This window comes from Chiloscyllium punctatum, chromosome 2 (genome assembly GCF_047496795.1).
Source record: "Chiloscyllium punctatum isolate Juve2018m chromosome 2, sChiPun1.3, whole genome shotgun sequence".
In the NCBI taxonomy this organism is placed as follows: Eukaryota; Metazoa; Chordata; class Chondrichthyes; order Orectolobiformes; family Hemiscylliidae; genus Chiloscyllium; species Chiloscyllium punctatum.
In genome coordinates this window covers 43,586,494-43,611,032 of record NC_092740.1, presented here as the reverse complement: position 1 = coordinate 43,611,032, position 24,539 = coordinate 43,586,494, and the positions used below count along the sequence as shown (strand labels likewise).

Genomic DNA, 24,539 nt, shown 5'->3' with positions numbered 1-24,539 from the left:
AGGGATCTTCAACATCCAACTTGAGTACATATATATTCTGCACTTGACACGTAGCTTTCAAATTAGTACACAATGTCCCCTGCAGTCTCACCAGCCCTAGGCCATCCTTGTATCTCCCTTTCTCCAGTGGACCAGCTCGAAAGCCTTCTGCTTCACAAGCACGAAGATCATTGGGTGTGGCACACTACCTCCTGTCCACTGCCTCTTGCAGGCATTGTGAGCCATCTTCTCCTTAACAGAAAGGCAATTTTGCAAAGATTTGGTATATACTGCTCTCGTCTGACTTCTGCCAATTCCACAGTGCAGGAATCTGCAGCACCAAATGGATAATGAATCTTTCACACTTCTTTCCTCTGCCCTATTAGGCCTAGAGTATATAGCTTATCAGATATCAGCTTATCTTGGAACCTTACATTTCTGACCAGGTTAACATCATAGTACCCTCATTGAGCCTTCCCACATCTCTCCATGCTTGTGCAACTCCAAAGCGAAGCCTCCCTCCGTCTGTGAGATCATATAAGGTTGTTGAGACACTTCCTTTCACTGCATCCAAGTTCCTCATATGACTCCAAGACTATTGACCTCTTCTCAAACTGCTTTGGTCAGGTTGTGAGATGCCTGTTGCTGTCAGGTGGCAGTAGGATCTCTCGCTTCACATTTACAGCTTAGAGGAGGACTCACAGGATTTGACATTGAACCATATCACTGTTTTTCCTTTCCATGCTGGTCAGCAGCAGTCTGCCTTCTCTTGGCCACTTGTGAAGCCACAAGGTGACAGCACAAGGAAATGTGACTGATTCACCAGGAATTCCTGCAATACTCAGGTGTCTGCCTGAAATACATTCAACTTTCTCTAGCCTGCTGCAGTTCCATTGATTGACTCACAGATTAAAATACACAAATACATAAACGTTAGCACTCACCCCATAAATCAAAATTTTATTCACAAACTAAAAATTCTTTCTTCACAAGTTCTCAGGCCTGGGGCTCCTGATATTCCTTTAAATCAGTGGCTACGGCCTCCTTCCAGGTCATGGCCTTCCAGCTTGGTGGCTGGATGCCCCATCCTTAAGAACTCTTGTTGGTTGAGAATGTACTCAACACCTGCTAATTTCACAATTTATAATATGTGTCTAAGTCTATCCAAAGTGGACGTTGGAGTCCGTAATTTAGACAATTCCAGGTTTGCTACCCCAATGGGACATTAAATTCAGCCTGTGATACTGTGGCTAAAACAGAGACCTGGCTCAAAGAAGGGTAGCACTGGATATTAAAATCCCTGGATCCAAGCTGTTGAGGAAAAGGGAAGAGATATAGGTATTGATTAGGGAGAATATTGCAATGCTGGGGAGAGAGAGAAAGAAATGATGTCACAGAGGGATCAGGGGCAGAATCTTTTTTCCCCTAGAACTAGGGAACAAAATGGTGTAATTACATTGCTCAGTGCAGTCTATAGACTATAGACTAGTGGGAAAAATGCAGAGGAACAAATTTGCAAAGAAATTACAAGAATTATCATCATATTTGAGGACTCTAGTTATGCAAATATAGAAATGAATAATAGTAATGGTGTAAAGTGCAGAGATAGCAAGGTTTCCTAGACTGTGTTCAAGGAAGTCTCTACAGCAGTGTGTTGCCTACTGAATGAAAAGAAAGCAGTGCTGGATCTTTTTTCCTCTTGTGATTAACAATTCAGCCAGGAGAAACAGCCACCTCCTCTCTTTGGGGGGGTGGGGTGAAACGGTGGTTAGCACCACTGCTTCACAGCACCAGGGACTGGGATTCATAAGAATTGTTCCAGGGATGAGGAACTTCAGTTCAAAGGCTAGATTGAAGAAACTGGAACTGATTTCCTTGGACAAGAAAGGTTGTACAGAGATTTGATGGTGATATTCAAATGAGGTGTAGTGTGGACAGAGTAGAGAAACAAAAGCTGTTCAAGGATCAAGATAAAGAGGGCACAGTTTACAGATAATTGGCTAGAGAAGCTGTGGTGACATGACAAAAATCCTTATCATTCAGTGGGTGGTTAGACTTTGAATGCATTGACCAAGTGTGGTGGCGACAGATTCAGTAGAGGTGGTTAGAAGTGAACTGCAATATTGTCTGAACAGTTAGAACGTACAGGGTTATGGGGAGGAAAACATGGGAGCAGAACTACATGAATTGCTCATTTGAAGAGCTAGCACACACACAAAGGCCAAACGGCCCCAAACTAGACTGTGCCATTCTATAACTTTGGAAATAACTTTACCTAACAAAAATTTTACAATTTTTTTGGGGGGACAGTTCTCTATGTCCACATCAGGTAGGAAAATCAATTTATTTAATGTAAAATGAGCACTTTTTAGCAAAAATACTTCTTGCCATTACATTGTTTTGTTTTAATGATTTACCTGCAGTTTGACTTCCAGGACATCTTCTCCCGGCTGAATTAATCCATTACTGATTAAGTCTATTAAGTGTAGCAGCTTTCTGTGTCCACTTCCTTTATCCTCTGGTAGAGATTCTGAATCATTCTGTTTCCCAGACAGAGTGGAAACACTCACCAAGTTGTCATTTTTAATGTTCTGGGTAACCTGAGTGGTCTTTACTGGCATAGTGCACTGATTTGTATGAACAGCATTTAACATCCCAACAGGCTGACATATACCACTATGTTTTGCAGTGTTAGAGTGCAAACTCTGTTGGTGATTCCTGACCCAACGTGATGTACTTGGCAACAATGATTTCGATTGTAATGTTATGGGTTGGATAGTACATGTCTGCTCTGAATTCTTTTGTGGAAATGTTATTACAGGTTGAGTGACAACTGATAGAAAATTAATATTTTGACTGTTATGGCAGATTTGAATTGGATTTGTGTTGACAACCTCCTTGTGATTAGCACTGGATTTTTCTGTGTTCAAGAGTGTATAATTAGTTTTATTTTCAAAATTCTTTTCTATATTATTAGTTGACCATATGGTATTCAAAAGACTATTCTGGCTAGAGGTACTGCATGCTGTTAAATTTGTGTAGTCAGTTTGTTTTGTGTTTAATGTTTCCATTTGAACACGTGATGCGTCTAGAGAATGTAGCGGCAAAGTATTTGCTTTCTGTTTGTTTGACACAGATTTGGAAATACCTATTGCTGTTACATTGCTGTTACTACTTGTGCCGTTTAGCAGACAAGCACTATCAGATCTTTCATTGCGACACCCAGCTGTATTTTCTTGCAGAATATCTCTTTGATTTGTATTCTGATTGGCAGCAATACCTGTCTCACCCTGATACAAACAAATCTGTTTTTGTATGCATTCTGGATTGGAAAATGGACCAGGTATGTATGTTTCTTTAGATGTTTCTATGGCACAATTAGCACTTGGTTCCTCACTTTGATTCCAAACTTGTCCTTCTTTAGAGCTGGTGACGGTCCTGATGCTGCTCTCAATAGTACAAGCCAAACTTTTGGTTGGATTTACTGTATTATTTTGCTGCACTTCCTGTTTTAATTTGTAATTGCGCAACTTCTGATCTAATGCTTTTCTTTTCCGTAGCAGATTTAGAAATCTCCTTTGTCGTGAGACTAAAGCTGTTAGTTGTTTCTGTAGTGTGCCCTGTTTGAATGATCCTGGAGATATCCTGTAAGATACAAAATGGGAACAAACTGATACAGTTTACATGCAACATATAGTTGTTGAGAAAGGGCAGCAAGGATGTAGAACAATAGTAAATACAACCTAAATCATTTATTTTATTTTACATAAATTTATTTAATCAGTTAGTTCATTTTTCCTATCATGTACAGTCCCACAACGGATGTCATCATAAATAAATAAACTCCAAAAATTAGGGCTTAGGTAAGGGCCAAAAATTTAATGACGATTCTCTATCAAGTGGATGATGATAATCAAAATTATATGGCTGCTGAGCACATTATTCTCAACAACAGTTTTCATGCTATAAACTATTTTCTTTAGCAAGCTAAATTTGGAATTGATCAGATCAGGAGAAAGAATCCTCCAGTAGCACATTAGCTCACACATAGACTAGCCTTTAGAATCATTTTAATTCAACAAAATTTTAGATGTAATTTTTAATAATTTCTAATACAAAGTCAGTGTGCGTACCATAATGATGCATGTGGAGATACCATGCATTAGTACCTTTGGAGTTCTCTCGTTATTTACTACAATAAAATACTCAAAAAAGTTATCTGATTCATGAATACATCATTCCAAATGGAAACAAATTAATACATCAAACAGCACATGGAAGGAATAATGTACTGGTTCCAAATGAAAAAGAAACACACCTCACAGAAGATCAAAAGTCAGAGGTGCAGTAGTAGGTCATTCAGCCCACTGAGCCTTCTCCGCCATTCAATTAGATCACGGCTGGTTTGATAGTTCTCAACTTCATTTCCCTGCACCACCGCCTCTCTGGGGGAGGCAATAGTGTGGTGGGATTAGCGCTAGATAATGTTCTGGGAGCCCAGGTTTGTATCCCGCCATGCAGGTGATGTAATTTGAACTCAGTAAAATCTGATCATGAATCCATTTTCGAGTGTGGGGAAAATCCATCTGGTTCACTAATGCCCTTTACTGAAGGAATCCACTATCCTAACCCAGTCTGGCCTACACGTGACTCCAGATCCACAGAAATGTGGTTGACTCTTAACTGCCCTTTGAGCAATTAGGCCCAGATGGACAATAAATGCTTGCTTGGCCATTGACGCCATCATCCTGTAAATGAATTTTTTAAAAATTCCCTATAATCCTTGATTCCCGTACTGATTAAATATTAGTTTATCTCAGCCTTGAGAGCGCTTTGCTATAAACAATTCCACAAATTCACTAATCTGTCAGTGTTATGGACCAGGTCAGACCCCCTTAAAACATTTCAAGAAGGTAGCTATGACCCTACCTTTTCTAGTTGTTTTAAGCAGGTGTGTAGTGGATAATTCAGGAGGGATACAGGTGGTTAAAACCCCTCAGTTTTAAACAAATAGAATTTATTTACAGAAACACAAACAAAAGAGAACAGAATACAGAATAACTTAACCTATCCAAAAACCCAAAATATATTTACTTATATTTATTTATTATATTTATATTTATTTATTTATTTATTGGTTTAGCACAACCTCCCTTCTGTTATGCTCCATTCCCTTTGAAATAAAGGTCAACATTCCATTTACCTTCATAACTGCCTGCTGAACTTAGATGCTACCCTGTTTGTGATTCATGTAGCATTCTGCAATATTTCACTACTTAAGAAATGGTCAGCCCTCTTTTTTTCTCTACCAAAGTGCATTATATTCCACCTGCCAAGATTTTGATTAACCTCTCCATACCATTCTGAAGACTCTTTGTGTTATCCTCACCACTTGCTTTCCCATCTATTGTCACGTCATCTGGAAACCAAGTTATAGCATATTCACTTTTTTCATCCAAGTCATGAATATATAGATGTATTGCATATAATTGTGGTCCCAGCACTGATCTCTCTAGGACTCCACTAGTTACAGATTACCATCCTCACAATAACTCTTTTTCCCCCACTCTCTATCTTAATCATAGAATCCCTATAGAGTGGAAACAGGCCATTCAGCTCATCCAGTCCACACTGACTCTGCAAAGGGTATCCCACCCAGACCTACCCCATCCCTGTAATTCCACATTTCCACTGTTAACCCACTTCACCTGCATATCCCTGGTCACTATGAGCAATTTAGCATTGCCAATTCACCTTAACCTGCCTGCACAGCTTTGGACCACGGAAGGAAACCAGAGCACTCAGAGGAAACCCATGCAGACAAGGGGAGAATGTGCAAACTCCACACAGACAGTTGCCCAAGGATGGAATAGAACTCAGGTCCCTGGTGCTGCAAGGCAGTAGTGCTGATCACTGAGCCACCATGCTGTCTTCTATAAGTCAATCAATCCTCTATCCATGATAATATATCACCTCCAAAACCATGGGCTCTTAAGTAGCCTAATGCGTGGTACCTCATGAAATGCCTTCTGAAATCTATTTATATTACATCCCCTGCTTCTCTTTTATCTATCCTGTTTGTTACCTTGAGTCATAGAGTTCTACAGCACAGATAGACATTTCGATCCAACTTGCCCATGCTGACCAGATTAATCTAGCTCCATTTGCCAACATTTGATAAATATCATTCTAAATCCATCCTAGTCATGTAACATCCAGATAGCTTTTAAATGTTGTAATTGTACCAGCCTCCTCCACTTCCTCTGCAGCTCATTCCATACATCCACTACCCCCTGCGTGAAAAGGTTGCCCCTTAGATCCCTTTTAAACCTTTCATCTTAAACCAATGCCCTCTAGTTTTGTACTCGCCTACCCTTCACTATTTCCCAAGCTATGACCCCCCATCCATTTATGCTCACCCCTCAGAGTCCGACGCTCCATGGAAAACAGCCCTAGCCTATCCAGTCTCTCCCGATAGCTCAAACTCTCCAACTCAGGCAACATCCTTGTAAATCTTTTCTGCACCCTTTCAAGTTTAACAATATCCTTCCTATAGTAGGGACACCAGAGCTGAACGCAGAATTCCAAGAGTGACCTAATCAATGTTCTGTATAGTCTCAATATGACTTCCCAACCTCTTTACTCAGTGCTCTGACCGGTAAAGGCAAGCATACCGAACGTTTTCTTCACTACCGCCTACTTGCAACTCCACTTTCAAGGAACTATGAACCTGCACCCCAAGGTCTCGTTGTTCAGCAACACTATCCAGGACCTTACCATTAATTGTGTAAGTCCTGCTCGGATTTGTCTTGCCAATATGCAACAACTCACATTTATCTAAATTAAACCCCATCTGCCACTCTTCAGCCCACTGGTTCATCCGGTCAAGATCTCACTGTACTCTGAAATAGCCTTTATCACTGTCCATTATACCACCAATTTTGGTGTCATCCACAAATTTACTAACCATACCTCCTGTGTTCACATCCAAACCATTTATATAAAATTACAAAAAGCTGTGGACCCAGCACCAATCCGTGTTACACACCACTGGTTACAGGTCTCTAGTACAAAACAAACCCTCAACCACCACCCTGTGTCTCCTACCTTCAAGCCAATTTTTTTATCCAAATGGCTCGCTCTCTCTGGATTTCATGTGATCTAACCTTGCTAACCAGTCTACCACGCAGAATCTTGTCAAATGCCTTGCAGAAGCCCATACAGCCAACATCTACCACTCTGCCTTCATCAAATCCTTTCAAAGAAATCTAGTAAATTTGTGAGACTTGATTTCCATTCATGAAGCCATGCTGACTCTACTTGTATGTATTTTAAAATGCTGTGCTATTATTTCCTTTATAATATTTGAACATTTTCCAATAACAGATATTAAGATAACTGGCCTATAGTTATCTATTTTTCTCATCTGCTTCCATTAGCACATTAAAATAGCACTACGCATATAAAAATGCACCTATTGATATAAATGTTTCAAACTACAAAAAATAACTGGGGGATGAACAGAATGTTAACTGGCAGGTTTGACTCTAAATATGTAGGGGTCAGTAGAGAAGTAACTGAGTTAGGAATAACTGGAAAGCAATGAGCAACAAGACATACTGAGAGCTAAAGTTAAACACAAAATTGTTTTTTTTTCAGGTGCCATTTGGAAACCTGACTGGAAACCAATTCACCACAAAGTAAAAGAATACGATTTAGAAGCCTTTTTCAAAATATGGGGTGTTTGAATGATTTTACATACAAAGCCATTAAAAAACCACTTACAGGAGTTATCCTGGAGCTTTGACTGATATGGAAAGTATAAGGCTTCAAGATTCTTTGTATACAATTATGGCTTCAGATCAATAAAGCAATGAAATTTTGGACTGTAGTCAGGAAACCAAGATAAGACAATACAATAGTGCAACAGATGGCCACACCAAGCAATCTTATCTATAAAACAAAATCAACAAATGATGATTCAAGTAGACTGGAATATTAGAAAGGTACTACGGTGAATTTTCTAGGGCTCTATGGAGTCATGAATGGAAACTGAGTGGATTCACAAATATCAGTGTCAATTTCAAGGCACTGATACTGGTGCCGGCAATAATGAGTAACACGGGAGAAGGTTGAGACAGGAATCCACTCTCATCCCTATTCCTATTAAAATTGTTAAAATACTCATGCTACACATGGAAGAATGGAATATTTCAGGGCCCAGATTAGGGAGCCTGTCATGCCTGCTGGAAACATCAACTAGTCCTTGTAAGTGGATCTGGAGGCAAAAGATGAGTCCATACATGGTAGAGGGTAAAAGGCGAGTGGTCAGTTTGTGACTAAGCTTTGAATGTAATTGGCATTGAGGAGACAAAACATCCAAGATCAATAAGATGGCCAGCGATGGTAAACAAAAGCTCCAGCTGACAATGAGAACAAGACTGTAAGATATTGTTCCCCATGACATGAGGGACAAAACCGTCTGCAGGAAGTCACTGTGGTCTTAAATGTCTTCATTTCTGGCACCAAACCTCAGTAGCATTCTATAACACTTGCGCACATCTGTTTTGCAAGGGTCACATTTTACCAAAATCTGACAGCATATTCCTTTAATAACAGGCATGCCATTGGGGGAACATAGTGCATTGCCACCTCCATCATTGGATCACTTCAGGTTCGGTGCTTCTTCAAGGCACCAAGTGATTCACCAGTCAGATCTTCCAAAAGGGAGGGTATGCAATCTCTTGATGTTCAACTGGTTTTCTTCCACATGAGCTTTCTCCATCTGTGTGCTCACTTCTTGGCAGTAGACATGACATTTGCCTCAGGCTGCCTCAGATCGTCATTCCAACCCATAAAGTGCAGATTAATCCTAGAAGACAACAGAGGCCCATGAAAGAATGGCTGCTGACCCCTCTACTGGAGCCCCAAACAGAGGCACAAAAGCAAAATGCCTAATGCCAACGATTCAGCAGGACATCCATTAGTGGTGAGATGGTGCAAAAATACAGATGATCGTTGCTGTATATTTAGTTAGGAAACGTTACCAAGTCTTCAATAGTTTGAACAATAATTAGTTCTCTCTCACATAATCTCTTACATCATCAGAGTGGGATATGTTACACTTTCAGATTTTAACCCTTTCAAAGACTTATACTATATCTCCTCTCAAAGTCTATGCGTATATATTTTCATACAACAATTTTTATATTTACTTATTACCTAAATCCACCAAGTCTCTGAGACCATTGATTCAATCTGTCAAGAGGCTTCACTCTCTCTGATTGTATTCTTGTCAAATTTAGAATATTGATAGTCTTTCTCTGTATTCTTGTTTCTTGACTTAGAAAGCCTTCATTGAGATTTGTCGTATCAGCTTCTTTCTGAGTTTCAGACTCAACATCTGGTTCATCAAATGTATTGACTGATTGACACCTTTGTTGATAGAAATAAGATGCCTTCTTTTTATAGCACTTGTTGAGGTATTTCCAAAATAAGATCTTTGTTGATGTTATCACCTTGCATGACTACTCCTTATCTGCCTTGATCTTGTATCATTATGTTCCATTGGGTACATTCCTGGTACAATTTTTGTTGTTATAGTTTGTTATTGAAGCTTGTGGGCTTCAATAAGACTTCTCTGTGGCTTGCACTCAGTGATAATCTTTGACTGCTTGCCCTGGAGATAATTTTTACTGTAGAATGGAAAGTTGCATTCTGAGCTTTCTTCTGTCCATAGTTTGTGGAGACTTGATTGGATCTGTAATTTAGGAATGCTGTTTGAAACTCTCTATTATTCGTTAACAATTTTTTGATACTCATTCAGCTTTACCGTTGAACTGAGTATATCATGGGGAACTTGTAAGGTGTATAAATCAAATTTTCGGCAAAGTGCAAGAAGTATTCATTTGCAAATTGCAGATTGTTATTGGAGGCAATCTGGTTAGGAATACTTTATGTAGTTGTTTCAATAGTGGACACTGCTGGCTGGACCAGCATTTATTACTTATTCATAGTTGCCCTTAAGACGCTGGAGGTGAGCTGCCTTCTTGAACAGCTTCAGTTAATTTGCTGTACATAGTTGTTAGGGAAGGAGTTCCAGGGTTTTGACCAGTGACAGTACAGGAATAGCTATATATTTCCAAGTCAGAATGGTGAGATGAGACAAACTTGCAGATGGCAGTGTTCCAATGTGTCTGTTTCCCTTGTCATTCTAGATAGTGGCTTAAGTCAGAAGTCACACAACACCAGGTTATAGTGCAACAGGTTTATTCGAAATCCTAAGCTTTCATAGTGCTGCCCTTTCATCAGGTGACAATTCAACTGATGAAGGAACTGCACACGGAAAACTTGTGATTTCAAATAAACACACTGAACTATAACCTGGTGTCATGTGATTTCTGACTTTGTCTACCCCAGTCCAACACCGGCATAGATAGTGGCTTGTGGTGGGTTTGCAAAGTGCCATTGAGACTACAACAATCTTATTGAATTGCAGAGAAAGTCTAAAGGGACTGAGTGACCTACTTCTCCTGCGACTTATAGCGTCAAAAAGTCATACAGCACGGAAACAGATTCTTCGGTACAATTCGTCCATGCCAACCAAGTTTCCCAAACTAAACTAGACCCACTTGCCTGCTGTTGGCTCATTTCTCTCTAAATCTTTTTTTTGTAACTGTACCTGCATCCACCACTTCCTCTGGCAGTTCATTCCACATACGAACCACTCTCTGTGTGAAAAAGTTGCCCCTCAAGTCCCTTTTAAATCATTTCCTTCTCACTTTAAAAAGATGACCTCTAGTTTTGGGTTCTATCCTAGGGAAAATATCTTTGCTATTCTCTGTATCTATGCTCCTCATGATTTTGTAAACTTCAATAAGTTCATTCCTCAATCTTTTACGTTCTAGTGAAAAAAATTCCAGCATATCCAGCCACTCTTTATAACTCCAATGCTCCAGTTCAGGCAACATCCCGATAAATATTTTCTGAAACCCCTTTAATTTAATAATATCTGTACTATAAGAGGGTATCCAGAACTGTGCACAGTACTCCAAAAGTGGCCTCACCAACATCCTGTAAAACTGCAACATGGTGTCGCAACTCCTATACTCAATGTACTGAGCAATGAAGGCTAGCATGTTAAATGCCTTCTTAACCATCTTTCAGTTTTATTGGTCAAAGACTGTCCAGCCTGTACATTTTATTGAAGAAACAGTTTTTCACATTCACACATCTATTTGACTTTGATGAGTTGCTGATAGTTCAGTAAAAAGTGCTCTGGCTCTTAAAAAGTTAGAAATTTAGTTTAAAAAAAGAAGCTGGTGACCTATTTACAATTTGACTTTTAGTTACCCAAGCATATCCAAGGAACTGTTTCATTGGCCTGAAATGCACCCAGGTGAAGTAGACAGGATGACACTGGGACCTCAACCAGTTATCACTTTCAGAAAAATTAACTCTGCATACATCTTCCCCTAACTGTTAAAACTCCCTTTTGTGTGCTTGGTTATTAATAATATCAGCTACTGAGCAATCTGCCCATTTTTGCTTGCAAACAAAATATAAGCACTTGATGGAAATTGAACAATTTCAGGTCAAAATTGTATTTGATTTTCTGTGTAAAATGAGCTGTGTGGAAGCAGGCTCACATTTCAGTCCCAATTGATATGAATATAATTTTTTCATTGTCAATAACTTATGCTGTTGTTTACAGGGCTGCACTGCTAAACAGAAGGAGAGTTGAAGGCTGTCACCAGAAAGAAAAAGGTTATTTGAAAATATCAATTTATAAAGTGGTAGCATGGAAAAATTGAATTATATACAAAGTAGATTCACATTACTGGCAAAAGAATAGAAATGATGCATTGACTCCAATTTCACTTAAAAACCTTGTATGCTCATTTGAAATTTCATTTGTCCCTGTAAATGCTTTCTTTTCCAGCTACCTACCAGTATAATTAGCAATGTACAATAGTACCTTTTCATGCACAAGATAACAAATGTATAATTTAATCCCAGTAGTAAACAATAAAACATGTTTATTGGAAAGTTTAACACTGATCCATGATCAATGTTTCACGATCCTTGGTGAGGTGAACTCCCTCTGTTTCACCTTTCTTCTCAACCTGATGGCAGATTTCGATTCACACTGCCACAGTCTCCACCATGTGTAGGGAAAGGAGACAGGTCCCAATCTACCCTAGCTGGAACAAAAAGCCAAAACTCCTGTGTTATTGGCAGCACTCTGATCCACACCAGCTGTCCAACGAATGGAGCCTCCTTGACCTCCGAATTGTTCAGGCAACATACACTCTTACCTGCATTTTGTAGCCTGGAGCAATAGTGATGATAAGAGTTTTCAATTTCTTTCTATAATTTAACTGACCAGGAATCTGTCCCACACTTATTGCATACCATTGATGTATGTTACAAGGATTTACAAGTTTGTTACTTAATCTTTTTAGTTGTGTACTGAATGTGTCTTCCTTGGTCATGGACTTAAAACCCAAGTGTCTGGCTCAGAGGCAAGGATGTTACCCACTGTATCACAAGATGTCTTCTGTGTCAGAATACTCACCAATAAATACTTTTTCATTCATTAAAACCTTTTCTTTTGTTAACTATCTACCTTGAATTAAATTCTACAACATTTTGTAGTAGATTTAATACATTAGCATTTCTGCTTCAAATGTCTGCAAGTCAGCAGCGTAAATCAGCCATGTACACATAATCAGCATAACCACATAACCTATTTTTGCATTTGTTAAACAAACAGACAGATAAACTGCAGTTTATCACAGAATACTCACCATCACACTTTTAATGCATTTAGTTTTACAATTTGAACCTTACCTAATTTTTTTCACAAGATCTTCCTTTTCAGCCTTATGTTTCGTAAGTACTTCATTTAAAACCTTCTGTACCTGGGACAACTCCAGCTCAAACTGAGCTGTTCAAACAAACAAAGCAGATTATTCAATCTGATGAAATCTATACTATGCTTTGCTGACACTTATCTATTTTATGTCACTGTGATAGGAACCCCATAAAAATTGTACAACTTTACGAATTGAATGTATTATTGAACCCCATTATGCTGGATTTACAAGCTTTTCATCGGCCTCCCCAGAAAAATCTAATAGCAAATATAAACAGAAAAGTTTTCTGGAAATATAGAGTAAATGTAATTTGTCCAGAGTATTGCAGACAAGCTAGGACGTTTTTTTCAGAAGCTCATCATATCATTCCAGGCTGTTGTTAACACAAACGACTTTCTAATACATCAGAGTTCATGCAGAACCATTCAGCTCCTGAAGCAAAGCACCCAGCAGAAGAAGCCTAGTACTGTTTCTGTCCCATATTTTAGTGTCACACATTCTTTGGAGGACAACTGGAGTATTTGTTGCACCAACACTAGATTAGATTGTATACACCATACATCAAATATTTGTCAGAGGGAAGGATTGAGGTCACATATATTGTACACAGGAACATTAAGAACAAGCAAACAATCAATCCCCATGTTAGGTACAATTTAAAAAAAAATTATTTTAGGGGATGTGGGAATTCTTGCAAACACAGCATTTGTTGCCCATTCCCAATTGGAAAGGTGAGATGATTCGCTTTCTTAAAATGCTTCAGTCTGCCTGGTGTAGGTACAGCCAAATTGCAGGGTGTTTCAGGATATAGTTCCAAATCAGATTGATGCTTGTAGGAGAACTTGTAGGTGCTGGTGTCCCTGCGCATCTGCAGCCCTTGTATTTCTGTAACGCACAGATTGTGGGTTTGGAACGTGTAGTTGAAGGTGTGTTACTGCAGTGCTTCTTGTAGATGGTACACACCTCTGCCACTTTGCATCAATGGGGCGGGGGGGGTAATGAATGTGTAAATTGTTGATGCAAGGCTGATTGGTGGGCTGGGATGTCCCGAATGGTGTTAAACTTCTTGAATGTTGTTGGAAGTGAGCAGACCTTTGGGAGTCAGGAGGTGAGTTAGTTTGCTGCAAAATTCCCAATTGCTGACCTCCTCTTTAAGCCATGTTATTCTTATGGTCAATGATAACTCCCAGGATGTTGACTATAGGCTATTCAGAGATGGTAATGCCATTGAATGTCAAGGTTAGATTCTGTCTTGTTGGAGATGGTCATTGCCTAGTAATTGTGTGGCATGATCATACAGTTCATTTTCTGCAAATGATCTGCATTTTCTGACAATTACATATCATTACTTCATACATATTGATATCCATATTCAGCGTAAATAGCTGGCTTATATGGCTGATCTGGTTAAATTTCTGCTCACTGGTAACTTTAAGATATAAATGGTGGGACTTTGGCAAAGATTATTGGTACTGCATGGTCAAAGTCAGACTTGAGGTCAAGGCAAAATCAATTTGATTGCATTTCTGGAATTGAACACAGTTTGTCAAAGTCTGTATTAGATTAGATTAGATTAGATTAGATTAGATTAGATTAGATTACTTACAGTGTGGAAACAGGCCCTTCGGCCCAACAAGTCCACACCGCCCCGCCGAAGCGCAACCCACCCATACCCCTACATTTACCCCTTACCTAACACTACGGGCAATTTAGCGTGGTCAATTCACCTGACCCTGCACATCTTTGGACTGTGGGAGGAAACCGGAGCACCCGGAGGAAACCCACGCAGACACAGGGAGAACGTGCAAACTCCACACAGTCAGTCACCTGAGTCGGGAATTGAACCCAGGTCTCTGGCGCTGTGAGGCAGCAGTGCTAACCACTGTGCCACCGTGCCACCATTGAAATGTGGACCTGAGGTGTTTTCTCAGATAGTGTTGTTGTGAGCCAAGCAGTGGATCCTCAATAAATCTTAAACAACCAAAAAAAAAATCAGAAATGAAACCAGCTGCAAATGCAATGAAATAGAGTAAAACAAAAAGCTGAATAAACAGTACTGAAATTTTAAAAAGTGATTTTAAGGATATAATATGGAAAGTGACTGAAAATATCCTTACAGAAAAACATGTTTAAAGGATTACTTAGCAAGTTAAGTGGACTTCTGGCAATGGTCACAGAAAACAGTGCCAATAAGTATTTCTAATTTTTAAATGCTTGATGTACATATCAGATATATATCACACAAATACAATTCGCCTCGACACAAAATCTTGTGGAATGATTTTCTCCAAATATTAGTTCTAAGACCTGTTTGCCTGATTCTTCACCCCTCATTCACCTGAAAGGTACTCATGATTTGGAGACACCACTGTTCAACTGGGGCGTACAAAGTTAAAAATCACACAACACCTAGTTATAGTCCAACAGGTCAATTTGGAAGCACTAGCTTTCGGAGCACTGTTGACAATCACCTGATGAAGGAGCAGCGCTCCTAAAGCCAAGGCTTCCAAACAAATCTGTTGGACTATAACCTGGTGTTGTGCGATTTTTAACTGAATGGTATTGGCTTCAAAATATGTTCTCAAGTAACTGACTACATAATTAAACCATGGAAATACAACATAGTGTTCTATGTCTGGGGATTCCTAGTCCCTATTCTAGTTTAAAAGAAATATAATATTTTGGTTTCAGCCATCTTTTTCTGATGACCCATTTCAGTTGTTCATCACCCTTTTGATTCTGAAATTCAGCTTCTGATATTTATCCTGAGCATAATCTTCATCATCCTGAACATATGTTATCATTACGTATCTGAATGTTTGGAGACAATTTTGGTTTCTCAGCATTTTCGACAGGATCTGGTGCAGTACCAAAAAAAAAGTTCACAACCTTACCAGGTGCAGGGAAGGGACAATGAGCATTTGTTCAGGTTTTGCACATCGGCAATTATGACAGAAGTACCTGACAGACCTAAGGTATAAATGGACTCATCTGAGCCAGTGGAAGTCCCTGATAGTAAGTTGACCACAAGGATGAACGACTATTCACAAAGAAATAAATAACTATTGCAAAACAGCATTATAACCAGGGATAGGGATATTCCGGGTAACTACAGACCAGTGAGCCTGACGTCAGTGGTGGGAAAATTACTGGAGAAGGTACTGAGGGATAGGATCGACTTATATTCAGAAAAGAATGGGCTTACCAGTGATAGGCAACATGGTTTTGTGCGGGGGAGATCATGCCTTACCAACTTAATACCATGTAGAGTTCTGGTCACCACATTACCAAGAGGATGTGGACGCTTTGGAGAGGGTGCAGAGAAGGTTTACAAGGATGTTGCCTGGTATGGAAGGTGCTAGCTATGAAGAGAGGTTGAATAGGTTAGGTTTATTTTTATTAGAAATAGGAGATTGAGGGGGGACCTGATTGTGGTTTACAAAATCATGAAGGGTATAGACAGAGTGGATAGAGACAAGCTTTTTCCCAGGGTGAAGGATTCAATAACGAGAGATCACGCTTCAAGGTGAGAGGTGGAAAGTTTAAGGGGGATACACGCTGCAAGTACTTCACACAGAGGGTGGTGGGCGTTTGGAACGCGTTGCCAGCAGAGGTGGTAGAGGCAGGCATGGTAGATTCATTTAAGGTGCATCTGGACATATGCATGAGTAGGTGGGGAGCAGAGGGATACAGATGCTTAGGAATTAAGAGACAGGTTTAGACAGTTGATTTGGATTGGCTCAGGCTTGGAGGGCTAAAGGGCCTGTGCCTGGCCTGTAAATTTTCTTTGTTCTTTGTTATAACTAAATGTAAATTCAGATAAGAAATTTGAAAGGATTCCTATAGACCTTTGTCTCCAGGCTAATCTAATCTCTGCCAATCCCTCATAGTGGAAAATAGTACAGCTTTGAAAATGCCTAGCCTTTGTGAAATGGATAACTCACTGAGTTGCTGGCACTCAACCCTATAATTAAATTGACTCTGTCCCCAGTAATCGAGATGGAAGTCACAAGAATATTACAGTAACTGAGTAGTTCCAACTTGCTGCACTTTTGTTTGTGTAATGGTGTCATGATATTTGTCCTCCAATCAGAAACTTATACAAATAATCTCACAACAAAATACATAAGTCCAGTTATAACTGCATCTTACAGGAAACTCAGTTCAATAATTGACAAGTAATACTTTTATTGGAATGAGTAGACATTTCAAATATTCTTACACTTTCTGGGTTACCTCTACACTTGTGCACAGCATGTGACCTTGAAACTCTTGCCCAATTTCCTTAGATACTTTTCTGTTGCTACTTCAGATACTGTTGGGAGTGAGGATTGGAGAAGGTATTTCAATGCTCATTTGGATACTCAAACGCTTTGAAGCAATACTGTGCCTGTTTTGCTTGCAATATGTAAGCAGTCTCAGTCAGGCTGATTGTGATGAATGCTTGTACATTGTACTGCTTTCAGTGATAGCTTTTAGAAGCGCGGAATTTTTATAGTCTGAATTCTTTCAAAAACATTGAATTCTTTAATAGGTGCCACATATGATGGAGATACTACAGAGAGTTACTGATGAAAAAGTATCAAAATGCATGTAAAAACAGGCCAATGTCCTAATATCCAAATTACCTATGGAACCACAAATCCTGGTATCTTGCCCCGAAAGCCAAAGTAACACTGGTGTAAGCTCAAAGGGTATAGCATAAATTTCTTTCTGTAGCTTTTCTGCCTGGTTATATATTTCACCAGCTATCCTCCCAACCACTAGAGTGGTGCCATGGCCAATACCACCAACAACGCCTTTCTCCTCTGGCATTTATTTATTCTTCAAGCATCATAAGCTGAGGCCATACTGCTGGCTGCCCCTTTAATATTATCAACATGTACCAACACCCTGTTTCTCCCTCAGACACCTTCCATTCTTCCAATCCTCAGCATCTACACTGAGTGACTTCTCAATCTCCTTCAATAATTCCTGCCTCGAATTCAACACTATTGAACTCTTTTTTTCATTAAGCTCTTGTGCTCACTTAACTTTTCCCTTCAAACAAATTATTCCCCCCATATTTATCACCATTTCCCTAACGCTGTGAGCTAATAGTCTCTTTAGTCAAATAGTTTTGATCATTGTTGATCAATTTCTTATGAACCTTACCATTCAACTCTGCTTATATATTTCAATTATTAATTTTTCTAAAGGTTCCCGCAAAATTCTATCTCCCATGCTGCTAACAACTCCATTTTTAAACTTTGTTTGGTCTTTCATTCACCAAGGTGCCATACAGCCACAGGTGATTTGCTCAACCACACTCTCACTTCCATCCTTGAAGTGCTTGTCCCCAATCTTGATTTATTAAACCAGGAAAGCCCCCATCTTCAGTTCTGCAATTGGAGAACCGCAGGCATAAGTATATCCTACAAACTCTGAGTTTACCTATTCAACACCAGATAGGTTGAAATATGTAAAAATTCAACAGGGCCTCACTCTCATTTATCATAACCACTTACTACACAAAGATTACCTCAGAAAACGATGGCAAATCAAGCTTCTTTTGTCATTATCAAGATTCTCCTGAAACCCCTCCACCCTACTACCTCCACCCTTACCTCTAACATGTTAATGGAACTCTTTATGAAAAAGATCATATGCTCAGCTGCCTCTCATTTCATTTCAGCCTTCAGCCAAACCTTTACCACATTACCCTCTTGCTCTACTAGAATACAAATCCCTCTCGAGATTCTCCTTCATGCCTTTTCCAAGTTTATATTATACTTGTTCCCGTAATCCCATTTCCGATAGATTAATTCAAATCATCATGTTAGCCAAGATTGTAAAAGATTCCTTCTTCTTAAGCATTCATATTTTTCATGATTGTTATCATTACTCATTCCCTCAGCCTTTACTCTGCAGTTCACCATAAGCTACTGCTCCAGTCTCACCTTGTTTTCCTCTCCAAGGTCTTTATATTATCTACCAACTGCACATCAACAAAGTGAAGAACAATATTTTCTTTGACTATAATACATTATCCCTCCTTATTCACTTAACTTTAGTATAGTTTTTGACATGGTTGATCACAAAAGTCTCAATTGTACATCAGCTTTCATTGTCTTTCACAAGCCTTACTACTTTGAGATTCAAATTTACTGACCTGCGTTTTCATGCTCCTTGAGTTTACATTTCATCATCCTTTCTTCCTTCATTTCTATTTCATTCAATGTCATTGTAATTGACTCATGCTGTAAAATATACTGAAATAACAAGTAGCGTTGTTCACTAGCATATAAAATACATAAGACCTGTACTCTTTGCCAGACCACTTCAATAAAATATTCATATTTATCAAATGTTCAATATACTTGCTATGGTACTTACATTGGGTGGGCTCTCTAAGTCCTTTGCATTGTTTAAAGGTAGTGGAATTTGCTTATCATCACAAGAGGCACAGTTGTCATTTGAAGAACCTGTAAAATACATAACAGATGTCTACGTGGAGAAACATCAAACTTAGATTTACCAAACAATTATCTTTGTTTTCTTGACAGAGGAGGCTGTAATCCAACCAGACTTGCCCAATATCACCCTTTACAAGGCGGTTTTGTGTTTATTACACTCACATGCTGTAATTTTTAAAAAGTTAAATAGCAAAAAGGATGTAAAAAATTTTCACCTTTCATCAGTCTCCACAAGGTCCATGCTATCATCCCAAATGAGCGTCACTGACAATGCAGAATTTCCTTATGGAACCCCTCTCCTCTGATGCTAATCAATTTTCCCACTCTCTATAGGCAGAAGTACTTACCAGGACATTCCAGAATGCCTGGCAAGGTGCCATCTTTGAAAGGCATCTTTGAAAGGCAGTTGTGCATCTGGTAAAGGGCCATGCTTTCTGGAGCTGCCCAGCAAGGTTTGTGACTTTGCCACTGAAATGGCAGATAAGGGGAAATTGATATCCTGCTTTGCAGATGGGTTATGGTGGATGGAGTAGTACAGAGGACAAGTGTTCTTTTCCCTCAGGATTGGCAGAAGAGTCAACAACACTACGTCCCACCGGTTTGGTCTGAGGTTGCCATCCTAGTCAGTGGAGCCTCCATAGACCAGAGAAGTGCCCAGCAACTCAAAAAGAAAGTCAATGACCTTCTCTGCTGTGCCAGGATAAGTGAACTATATCCTCTCTGATACCTCACACTTTTTCTATCTCTGCTACTTTCACCATGACTCATGCTCCATCATTCTCCTTGTCGTATGCAACATCTTCCCTTGCTTGCTCTCAGCCATTTAATTCCCCAAAACTCATAACAATGGATGCTTTCCATATCTCCTACTCACTCAGTTAGGACACTTTACAACTTGCCTTTCCACCACTTGTACCAGCACTAACAACTGTGGCAGTCACTTGCACCTCACTCAATCCCTCCCTTTGTCTCATGCCATGAGAAAATGGCTCACAATAATATTTGACTCCTCACCCCATGCAAGGACAGGATCCTGACTGTGACCACCCCAAATAGTTGACTGTCCATGCCCGAGCTGCTGGACACATAGTGCTGGGAATCCCCCCCGAAGAGTGGTTTTCTTGACTTGACTGAGGACTACTCCCTTAGGCTATGAGATATGGCCATTGCTAGCATATTTGTAGCCATCATTGCTAGTACATGATGCAGATGTGAAATTGTTATAGCATGACAATTGGCTTTGAGGTATTGCTCAAAGGCAAGGTGGAACAGAAGGAGTGTGAACATGTTAGCTATGGCTGAGGGAGCAAAGCACAGCAAGACGAGGCAGAGCAAAGATGCTAAGATGCATTGATTTGAATCAAAGTGAGTGAATGCTAAGACAGGAAATGTGTTCCCTGAAATGCAGCCTGGTCCAATTCATAGGACAGCTGCCTGGGCCTGCACACAAAGTGTCTTGGCAGCAACATTTGCAATGAAAGAAAGAATCAAGCTGAAGTTTCAAGATAACTACACTGACTTTCATGTTGGGAATTCTCAAACTCTACTTTCTATCCAGTAGGTGCGAGAATGGAAAACTGTATATTAATGAGGCAAACTTAGATAGTAATTAGAAAATGATAATGGGTGAGCCATGCAAATGGGCCTCTCATAGCTCACTAGCGAGAATCTCATCTTGTCACTTTGGAAAATGGGACTTTCTGTTCATAAGGTCAAGAAGGTACTTGCTTAACTTCTCACCTGAATTTCTCAAATTTTTCACCACAGACCATACCATGCAGAAAGATTCCAATCATTAACCCCATTTCGGTTTCCACAAATATTGCAAGCCTTGTTTAATATTTCCAATACTTTCTACCTTTTTTCTTTCAGATTGTCAGCATTATGTTTTGCTTTTGTGGTTACAATAAACATTTCTGACATTAGATTCTTCTAAACCACACTGATCACTGTTCTTCACAAATTCACCAAATAAATAAAGAATTCCCAATTTGTAAAAGACAGGACATTAACCACTTCCCACAACAAAAATTATACCATTTGACAGAATGCAGGATACTTCCCAGGTGCCAAGGCTTGCAATAGTATATGGTACCCATTAATTGCACATACCCTGGTGCAGAGCATCCATCTCCTGACTAGCAAAGTGCACTGCTGTCCTCTGCAAGAAACGCCTGAAAGTTCTAAACAGGAAAATATTCACAACCAACTCAAATGTGCGATAGAAGGGGACAGCAGCTTGTCTGTTCTACTAACAGTGAAACAGGTATTCGGGGCATTATTCTCTTCCACTGCAAACACCCTGATTTCATTTTGTTTCTTATAGCTTGGTAAAAGCTGACAAAGTTTTAAAAAAACATGTAAGCAATTCCAGCTAAGTACATTGCCAAATCTACTTGGATGTATTCCCGGAGGTTGAACTGCATGACTTCTCGTATGCAGTGATCAGTCATTTCCAACAACATGTCAGTACAGGGTTGGCTATGAAGAGGAGTGATTTGATTATTCTGCGTTTTAACTCCTCCATTGGTAATTATCTACCAGGCGCATAGATTGAGGTATATTTTAGCAGATGGAAAAATAATTGCTGAGTCTTAATGTTATTTGGTTCTTCACAATGGAAATCTAACACCTGACTATGCAATCATAAATGACACGAGAGCATAAAGTTTCTCATTGCGGTGACCAAGGAAAGTTGTTGCTTTGTGCAGCAACTGAAATTTGTTTCATTTGCACACACATAGGCAAACTAGGAGGTAAAAAGTAGTGAACAAAAACATGTTTATAATATTGGACAGAAAGTGAAAGATTGGGATATACATGATAGATAAAGGAAGACTGAACAGTGTGCCCTGAGAAAGAGTGGAGTATCTCTGACAACTTCTGAATTTTTGCATTTTACTAAGAACACACTGGTGCCAGGAATCAATTCTAACCAATATTAACGGTAAACATATTCTGCAAATTCCTCCTCATCTATCTTATCTGGGTGACTCCTTATTATGAGATTATACCTTCTGGTCCTAGATTCTCCACAAGACCCGTAAAACTCTTTTAATAAAGTTGCTTCTCATTTTTCAAAATGCTAATAAGCACAGACCCATTCTACTCAACCTGGTTAAATAAGAATACCCCTCCGTACTTCTGATCAAACTAGAGAACCTTCTCTGGACTGTCTCCAATGCTAGCCTATTCCACTATGCATTCCACTAATTAAAAATTGCCATCCTGAAAATGATCCTCTTATCCTAAATCTCTATCTTCTATTAGTTAGTCAAACCTCTATCCATGCCAATAGATACACTCATTGGGCGGCACGGTGGCACAGTGGTTAGCACTGCTGCCTCACAGAGCCAGAGACCCGGGTTCAATTCCTGCCTCAGGCGACTCTCTGTGTGGAGTTTGCACATTCTCCCCGTGTCTGCGTGGGTTTCCTCCGGGTGCTCCGGTTTCCTCCCACATTCCAAAGATGTGCAGGTCAGGTGAATTGGCCATGCTGAATTGCCCGTAGTGTTAGGTAAGGGGTAGATGTAGGGGTATGGGTGGGTTGCGCTTCGGTGGGGTGGTGTGGACTTGTTGGGCCGAAGGGCCTGTTTCCACACTGTAAGTAATCTAATCTAATCTAATCATCATGAGTTCTTATCTTATTAAGCAGCCCAACCTCTAGGGTTGTAATCTCTGGATTCTCCCTGTGCCGTGTGCTAGGAGGTTAGAAATAGGAAGATAATACAGATGAATGCGGCGCTAAAGAGGGAGGATGTCAGGCAGCTGGATCATTGAGATCACTTCCAGGTTAGGAGTGTGGCACCTAAATTAGAGGGGTGACAATATTCTTGCAGGGACATTTGCTAGGGCCATTCAAGAGAGTTTTAACTAGTGTAGTGTGGTGGGTAACCAAAGCAGTGGGTCAGCATGAGGAGGGATTGAGGAGGAGTTACAGTTTTAGAAGTTACAGGCAAGTAATTATAATTAGAAGAACAGGCAGGACCATGTTAATGTGGTCCAAAGTATAATTATTTTAATGCAAAAAGTATAACGGATAAGATAGAGGAGTTTAGAGGCTAGATCAGTACATGGAACTACAATGTTGTAGCCATTAGAGAAACTTGGTTGACAGAAGGGCAGGATTGGCAGCTTAGCGTTTCAGGGTTTAGATTTTTCAGGCATGATAAGGAGGGATGTATAAGGGGTGGGACAGATGTGAGTCTGCCAATTTCTCAGCAACATACCCAAACAAGTAGACAAAACGTGTCCAGAAACCCTAGCCACTCTTCCCTAGATCAAAGACACCTTTGAAATGACTGCCAGACTACTCAGATCCCTTGGCATCATGGTAGCCCACAAACCCCACCAACACACTAAAACAGCAGCTTATTTTGAAAGACCCTATACAGAAAACATGCAAAACGAATGTCATTTACAAAACATCGTGCAGGAACTGTAACAAACACTACATTGGGCAAACAGACAGAAAACTAGCTACCAGGATACATGAACATCAACTAGCCACAAAACGACATGACCCTCTCTCACTATTATTCTTACATACAGATAAGGAAGGACACCACTTCAATTGGAACAACATATCGATCCTAGGGCAAGCGAAACAGAGACACGCACAAGAATTCCTAGAAGCATGGCATTCCAACCGGAACTCTATCAACAAACACATTGACTTGGACCCCATTTACCACCCCCTGAGAAAAATAACAGGAAATGACATCACCATAGGAAATGATGTCCCCACAAGAAATGACAGCACTGACCCAAGGAACCCCAAACATATAAAGAGAAAGCAGGAAACACAAGCAGTGCTTCGTTTGGAGGCTCACTGAAGATGTTACCTAGTATGGTGCTAAAATGTCTGAAAATGAACTTTCCAGCTCCACGAGCAAACCTATATCCAGAATTGTTGCAGTAGGTGATTTTTAATTTCCTCAATATTGACTGGGATTCCCTTAGTGCTGGGCTTGGATGGGGCAGAATTTGTCAAGTGCATCCAGGAAAGTTTCTTCAAATAATATGTAAACAGTCCAAATTGGGAAGGGGACATACTAGACCTTGTATTGGGGAATGAGACTGGCCAGGTGATCACATTTTGAGTGGAGGGCATTTTGGGATTATACTTCTGCATGTTTTAAGATTGCTATGGAGAAGGGTAAGACTGGTCCTTGGGCGAAAGTGCTAAACTGGGGCAAGGCAGTTTAATTTAGACCAGGGTGGTTGA

The 24,539-nt window shown here is 39.8% G+C and overlaps 1 protein-coding gene across 1 annotated transcript in view; it reads right to left on the bottom strand.

Moving 5' to 3' along the window:
- Window positions 1-24,539, bottom strand: part of LOC140453313 (uncharacterized) — a 60,483-nt gene that overhangs the window by 13,472 nt on the left and 22,472 nt on the right. The window contains exons 9-12 of the mRNA XM_072547875.1: window positions 19,233-19,321; window positions 19,009-19,108; window positions 12,832-12,928; window positions 2,397-3,624 (exon numbers count right to left, since the gene is read on the bottom strand). Of these exons, the coding sequence (XP_072403976.1) occupies window positions 2,397-3,624; window positions 12,832-12,928; window positions 19,009-19,108; window positions 19,233-19,321 (1,514 nt within the window). The remainder of the gene's footprint in view (window positions 1-2,396; window positions 3,625-12,831; window positions 12,929-19,008; window positions 19,109-19,232; window positions 19,322-24,539) is intronic.